Source organism: Loa loa (assembly GCF_000183805.2).
Source record: "Loa loa unplaced genomic scaffold supercont3.168, whole genome shotgun sequence".
NCBI lineage: Eukaryota > Metazoa > Nematoda > Chromadorea > Rhabditida > Onchocercidae > Loa > Loa loa.
Window position 1 is genome coordinate 38,469 of NW_018108348.1, and position 8,424 is coordinate 46,892.

Consider the following 8,424-nt stretch of genomic DNA (forward strand, 5'->3'; position numbering starts at 1 on the left):
ATCATCATCATCATCATCATCATCATCATCATCATCATCATCATCATCATCATCACACGTGAATAGGAAATTTTGCCTCACCCTTTACCTTCTCTACCTTCTCCACTTTCAAAGTAATATCATTCATGATATTTTTTGTTGGAATAAAATTTTTTTTTCGAACTTTTTTTTAAGTTTCTGAAGAAAAATCAGAATTTTGCAGTTCTATGTAAACTTGCAGTTCTATTCGAAGTTCTTTGCAAAGTGCAGTTCTTTGCAGTTCTATTCGAACAATTACATCGCTAAAAAAATTCATTTTCAAAAGTTTTCCATTTCATTTTAAACCGATTAAACAAGTGCTTCTCATTTATTGTACCGGAAAAGAATTTTCCGTTCACCATTGTATCGTTTGCTTAAAAAATTTCCAAGATTTCCCGGAAATTAAGAGACTCCTCATATTTCGGTAATCGAAAATGAAAAGGCAGTTGGAAATTTAAAAATCCGAAGTTGTCCGATATTTCAAGATTGCAATATGAATAATTTTAATTTCAAATTCTCATGAATGAGTTTTTGAGTTTTTCGAAATTATTTCGCTCTTTTGGTTGGTATTATATGCTATTAAACCATTTGGTTGTTAATTTTCATAATTTTAAACACATGTAGATAATATTCATCACCATCATTATCTTTATCATTATCATTGTCATCGTCATCTCCTTCACTATCATCAATGTCGTCACCATATCACCATATTATCATTTTCTCGAGTTTTTTTTTAAAGGGCTTTGCTTTTAAATTTTCATAAATTTTGAAAATATTTTGAAAGTGCTGCCTTAATTGCGAGATTTTCAACTTATTACATACCATTAATTCAATCATTAGACTTTTCTTTATATTTTTTTTCTTGTTATTTTCTTTCTTTTATCATTTTCTTATCACAAGCAGCTATCTTATGTCAATGTCGTATTTTTAATCTGTAATTTATGTAATTACATAGGTACCATTGGATGGATGTGAAACAACTTATAACTCAGATGGCAATCTGGAAAATGCGATCATTATTCAGGAAAATCCTTTATTTGTGAATGAAACTGATAAGAAATATTTGTTAACATGCATTCCGGTATTTCCAACAACATTCGGGTAGTTGTTCTTTAAGTTTGTAGTGGCTTGTTTTCAAAAATTTGGGAATTTTTTTATTTTTCCTCAGGGTAAATTTCAATCAGTGATAATATCAAATAATATTTGATAGGTTGAAGTAAGTTAAGTTAGCTAATTTTACATGTTAAAAATGTTAAAACATAATCGAGAAAACATTGGAATTTTTTGTTTGTTTTATGAGTGCTGCAAATTAAGAGAAGCAACCTTCCGAAAGTTCGATAAATAAATGAAATGAGTGATTAAGTAAATGAATGATGAAAGTAAATTTGAAACAAGTAATGAGTAATAAAATATAATAAATGTATAAGAGTTGTATTTTAATTCATTCATGATTTTTTGTTGAAACAATTATGAAAATTGAAAAAATTGAAAAACTTTAGTCGTCATTTTCAGTAATTAATTACCATTCAAAAACCTTTCCTTTTGCATCAATTACTATTGAGAATTGAAATATTTTTAAGCATTTGAAAATTGTCAGAAGTTTACTTGTCAACATTTATTGTTGGAATTTTAAACAATTAAAAAATTACTATCAAATTTAATTATTAACAAACGATTTAATGATATAGTAATTCAAGTGTAATTAATAATAAAGTATTGGATGAAATTATTTGGTTTAATTTTCATCGAAGTGTAAACATTATTTTTCATTCATTTATGATTTTGATGAAAATCAAACTAGTTTTTCCTCCTTTTTTCCTTTCCTTTTTGTTTTGTCGATTTAATTGAGTCGGAAATGTTTTTTGATAAAATTAAACAACCGGTTTTAATTTCAAGTAAAATGGCGGAAAAAGCAATGAATGAAACCATTTGCTATCCAAAAATTGTAAAGTTATTGTTTTTGAAGAAAACTGAAAAAGGAACAAATTAATAAGCAGTACTCTTAACTTTTGCAACAAATAGGAAGAAGAAAGCAGTGATGAGAGGAAGAAGAAATAAAAAAAAGTGAATTTATTGCTGTGACAAAAATCATTTAATCAACTTATCATTGCAATTAAATGTTTTTGGTAAATAAATCATTAAACAATAATGTTATCTGACCATGACATATAATTAAACATTTACTTAAGCAAATGCACCTTAACGAATCAATAGAAATATATTAACTGATAAAATTTCCGGACTGAATTCGATAATATTTTCAGTTCCTTATCAGAAACTGTCAATTTTGGTGGTATCACAGTGAACAGTCATGCAATTACCGCAGCAACAATCAACGCGACAGGTGTCGCTGATCAACATGTACAATACAAAGTTGAACTTCACAAAGTTAATTTAGATGGTACCCTACAACCAATCAATGGTTCTATTTTTGTTGGTGATAATATCGTAAGTAGCATATCCTTCTATTCATGTGTATTTTGACGTTTCTCTAAAATACGTATAAAAAGACTTTTTTTTTTCTTTTCTTTGATTCATCAAAGAAAACATATTTCAAAATAATGCATTAACTAAATTTTTAATAATTAATTCTTACTTTATCATCAATAAATGCCTTATACGAAATGTTTTCGATAGTTGTTACCCACTGTCCACCACCCATCGTCCAACACCTATCGTCTATCCACAAAAGTTCATCGTCCACTGTCAATTTTTCCTTAGTTTGGATTTACGCCTATGATTGTAACAATGAATGAGGCATTTTAAAAACTTAAGGATAAAAAAAAGGGAAAGAAAGAGAAAAGGCGGAAAACGAAGAAATGACGCTGAAAATTAGGGAATATCCTTTCGCATGGTTTATTAAATCAAATATTTCAAGTTTTAATTTCAGTTGAAATTCCAATTTCAGATCAAATATCTCAGGTCAGAATTATACCTAGCCAACCTCTTTTTCTTTTAAGATTTTTAAAAAACTTTAAAAACCTATTAAAGAGTTATTTGCTTGATTTTTTTTTTTCATCTTTTACTCCTTTTTTTTATAAGAAAAACAATTCTTTTTTCCTTTTATTGCATTCTATCAAATATAAATTATATTAATGAGTTTTCAATTGGATTCAACTTCACATTAATTTAATTTTTTATTGGATCCGATTTTACTTTTTTATTTTCGCATTTCATTTGCTATCTTAACCATGCATACAAAAATTTAATAATAATTGATATCGGTAATTTAACAGGAACTATTGATTTAGTAAAATACTTGATCATCTACCTCAATGTTAACCACGGTTTACGGTTTTTCATTCCGTTTGCTTCGTCTATTGTTACTGTTTGAATTATCACTTCTTACAAGATAGATTTATATTTTGTGAAATGATACAGTATCAATCAATTATCGGATTGATCTACACAAAACTCTTTTATAACATCGATCAGTTTCGGTCATATAATTAAACGATCAAATTTAATTGTTTAGTGTAGATAATAGACGATAAAATGGAAATGATACGGTATCGATACGGTATAAATATGGTATTATCTCATTTTGAAGGAAGCTATCGTTTTTTGACGAAATCATTTGGCAAATTGAATGAATACAGAATTCTTTTCATCAAAAAAAAAAAATGATATGCTATATGGTTGTCTAAAAACCAATTAAATTTAAAATTTCTCGTAAGAAATTGCTAATTTTAGGTTTATATCATTCGGATTAGCTCATTAGCAACAGATGCGCGAATTGGACATTGTTGGGCGCATGATAAGCAATCAACATTGCAACTTTCGGATGATAATGGCTGTAGCATACAACTTATTGGTAATGTTTGGAATAATTTTCAACGTCAACAACATGATAACAATATCATTTTCCGAAATCAAATTAAAGCATGGGCATTTCCTACAAGGTTTGTTGAAAATATCACGATTTGTTTCTGTAACTATAAAAAAAATGTTATTGAAAATAACAAATTAAATACATTCCTTTCTTCGATATTTATTTTAATGGTAAAAAATATTATGCTTAATTTTAATAAAATTTTAAAAGATAGATTAATAGTTTGTTCCATTTCTCTGGCTCTTTAGCCAGATACCACAATTGGCCAGCTAATTCATAGTAAATTCAGGCTACCAAAAATGACAATTATCTTCCTGCCATATGCATTCGTAACCAAATTCATTTTTTTTGCACATTTTGCGACAGTATATAAATTATAAAACTTATAACATTTAGTATTTGCTTAATAATGATAATAAGATATGATATCATTGCAGATGTTTTATCAGTATCATTTGATGATTACTAGTAAACAAACTCTTCTTGTTGAATAATAATGATGGAATTATTTGTAAATAAATGCTAACGGAAATTGAAAAATAATTCAAGGCAATATGATTTAAGATATTGCTCAAAAAGTTATGAACAAATTAATGGATATAAAACATCCCAGAAAAAAAAGCTATTAGATTTTTGAAAGCGAAAAAAAGCCTTCCAAAATTGATAAATCTAAAATAAGAGGACGTGAGAGATGAAAATAAAGTTAAAACTCAAAATTTTGCTTTTTTTTCGTCTTTTTTAACAAGCAAAATTTTAGAAATTTTTTATAATTATATTTTAGATTATACAAAGAAAGGGTCGGTAAATGTAAAATTACAAGGATGATTTTGAAATCAGCAAAATGATATAGTATGAAATGAAAGTAGTGCTAAAGGAAGAAAGAATGATATAGTATGAAATGAAAGTAGTGCTAAAGAAAGAAAGAAAGATAATAAGTGCTATATATAATTATCATAACTAAATGAAAGTAAAAATAAAAGTAAAGAAAAAAAGAAAGACGAATAGAAAATCTTTTTTGGAAATTATGCATATGCAAATATTTATTACCTTTAATAATTAAATACTCAAGAGAAAAGAGTTAAATGTATTTTAAATACTTGCTTTTTTTCAAAAAAAATGCTTATGAAAAATTAAATATGTAGGAAAAAATTAAGTGATTTTTTGAATTTCTCAACAAAAATGATGAAATTAGAAATAAATGTATAATTCATTGATAATAATTTTATTATTTCTTGTTTATAGCAACGATGTGAATATCTTTTGCAATTTGCATACGTGTCGCATCACATGTCATCATATAACCTGTAATGAACAAAGACAACGTCGAAACGTTCTAATGTCAGATAATGTTGATAATAATGAGGTTCATATAGTAAGTGCCAATTTTCACGTTCAAAACAAACACAATGCAATGACAGAGGACGAAAAAGAAGAGGTTTATTTTATTATCATTATTATTAATTATTATTATTAATCATTGTTATTAACTACTATCATTTTTTCTTTAATTTTCGTGAATAATAAGAAAAATTTTCATCAATTTTTGACATTAATTATTATTAGGAAAAAAGAAAAAAACAGGAATAATAAGGTTAATGAAATTTAAATAATAATAATGGAACAGATAACGTCAGATAGCTATGTTAACGATTTATTAATTGAAAATAATCTGTAAAGAATCTTTGAAATAAATTAATTTTAAAACTATTTCTAATTCATACATCAATTTTTGAATAGTAAACAAGGTTATGCCTTCAGTAATTGTAAACAATGAAATATGAGGACGGACTGACACACACACACACACACACACACACATACACACACACACACACACAACACAAATTAGTTTTATGTTCAATTTGAAACACTTGATATATTTTAAAAATTTGCAACATAAATGTGTACATCTATAAATGTGTATCCATATTTAAATCACTTGAAAGATATTGAAAAGTAGGCAATATATAGATGTGAAATGTAAATGTGAAATGTAAAAATGAAATGACATATTTGAACAAACTACAGTGTTATTGATTGCTTTTGATAATAATCGGTTGGATATTTTGAGAAAATACCCGATGGTATGCATAATAATATAGTTTTTAAAGATGTTGCATTATATGTTAATCCGTTCAAGCATTATCTAATTTAAATATGACATAAACAATTTAAATTTTATTCGATCTTTTAATTAAATCATTAATTCGAATATATCGATTATTCGTATTCTACCGCGTAAAGTTTCCTATCATATCGTTTGTGCAGGAATAAATAATTTGTTAAAAATTATGAATAGGTCGGAAAATGATTCCTATTATGCCGGAATAAAATAATTAACTGAAATAATTTGAACACTTCAGTTTCTTTTTTTCTTAAGGAAATTATTCACGACAATATACAATATTTTTAATGTATATGAATGAAATGAATTGCTTCATAATCATAGTAATCATATATTACTAGCGAATAGTTATACTTTATAATTGACAAAGATATAGTTAGTTTAATAATTTATAATTGACAAAGACGGATAACTAAGCGATTAATTAGTTTAAACGATTAATCAGTTAAATGATTAATTAAATACAAGTGTTTGCTTTTATGAATTATATGAAATAAAAAAGAGAAGTGCATTGTTGGTCATTTATATTTTATACAAATTATTTGATAGTCATTTTTTAACTTCAGTTTTTTGAGCTTTTTTATTAAAAAATAATTTTAAGCATCACAAGGAATCCTTTCTCGAAAAAAAGATGTTAATGATTATAGAAATTTGGAAATGAGATTTATCTTTTCTTGTTTTTCAATTTGACTTTGGGTTTTTGAACCTTTTTTTTAAAACTTTATCATGTCATGTTACAAATTTGTGAATTTGAAAGTTGATCGATTTTCAAATTGATCGATTATTCTTTTTTTTCGGAATATCTTTAAATGATTGATATCTAATCTTTTCGTCTTTTCACATAATTAAAACTCAATTCTGATTTGTTTTTATCGCCAAAAAAAAATTGTCACCAAGGAAATATGGGAAAAAATTGTTAATGTTATCAAAACAATGCATTCGTTTCTTTTGGAATAAAAATTAAAAAATTATCGAAAAAGAACAGATTTTTTGAAATACTTTCTATCTATCTTTTTTACCTCGTTTGCAAATTTATGTTAGGAAAAAAGTTAGAAACATCGATTTAAGAGTGTTGATCAATGGTCTGAGAATAAGTTTTGAATAGTTTGAAGATTTGAACAGCAAGTCGGAATGATACCGAAGGTCATTATGTCTTGCGTTCGAAGGTCATAGGCCCGGAAGTATAGATTGCGTAGATAATCAATTTTTCAATTAATTTCACTTTAGGCAAAAAGTTTCCATCAAGTTTCATATATTATTGTTATTTCTGCTCTTTTCCGTTCTGTTGTTTTTTCCGGAAAGATATGTATGAAAAAAAACGGCTGAAAATTAAAGTGGAAAAATGGCTTAGCTCACTAACTAATTTATTGATTTGGAAATGAAATTTTGAGTTTCTTTATTTCGTCTTTTTATAAAATGAAATCCTTCTTTCTTAACGTTTGGGATTTTCTTTTTCTTGCCATGAAATGGAATTTTAAAAGAATATTTGAAATGAAATGAAACTTTCGATAATGAATTTCAAAGAAATGATATTTTTATGAGACATATGAAATGAAGCCTAAGTTTCATTTATCCAATCAATATTCTCTTCCTAATATTTTTATTATTAAAATATCAAAATAATTGTTTTCTTCAAAATACTAGTAATTATCATTTTGATCGATTGCTGGTTTACAAAGGATTTTCAAAAAAGAAATATGTATATAAAACAAATGGTTGTTAGTTGGAGTCAAAAAAAATTGCAATAAATTTAGAAAAAAAAATCTTATTTTGAAGCAAAAATATATGTTCAATGGTAGCTGATATATTCACAAAATAAATTCTTGAAATAAATAATTTTTTTTTTTTTTGTTTTTAAATGAACAATTATTGCTTTTAGACCAAATTGACAAATAAAAAAAAAAAGAGGAAAAAAGACTGAAAAATTGTCATAAAATTTTTTACTCATTTACTTGAAAAAGAAATGGAGGAAAGCAATAACTTGTATTGTAAATGAAATATTTGAACAAGTAACACTATAGTTTATTTCGTATTATTTTGAAAATTGAACAAATTTTAGTTTTCTAATTTGTCACCTCAACAGAAGGATCATTTCCTTTGCCAAAGATTATTTTGAAACAAAATAAATAAGTAAGAAGTAATATTTCAGTTTTTAACTTGACAGTGTTGTCATACACTTTATTTTATAACACTTAGAATTTCTCCTAATTTAACAACTCGTTGCAAATTAATTTAGATTAAGCATTAAATTAATATGTCCAGTCGAAATTTAAACTTTTACACGTAAATCATGAATGAAAATGGGAAGAATATGAAATAAATAGTTGGACAATAATAGATGGTTCTTTCAAAATTCTTCAACCAATTTAAAGTTTAAATAAAATTTGTTTAATATCTAATTAGTCAGGAACACATAAATGTTGTTTATATCGATTGTAAGTTATAA

General features: G+C 25.8%; 1 protein-coding gene across 1 annotated transcript; it reads left to right on the forward strand.

Annotated features, from left to right (window-relative positions):
- Positions 1-1,921: 1,921 nt before the first annotated feature.
- On the forward strand, positions 1,922-4,126 carry LOAG_10511 (hypothetical protein; the record flags this gene model as incomplete). Its single annotated transcript, XM_003146035.2, has 4 exons — positions 1,922-1,971; positions 2,286-2,469; positions 3,715-3,923; positions 4,102-4,126. The coding sequence occupies 4 exons, from the start codon at positions 1,922-1,924 to the stop codon at positions 4,124-4,126; spliced, it is 468 nt and encodes a 155-aa protein (XP_003146083.2).
- Between the last annotated feature and the right edge of the window lie 4,298 nt (positions 4,127-8,424).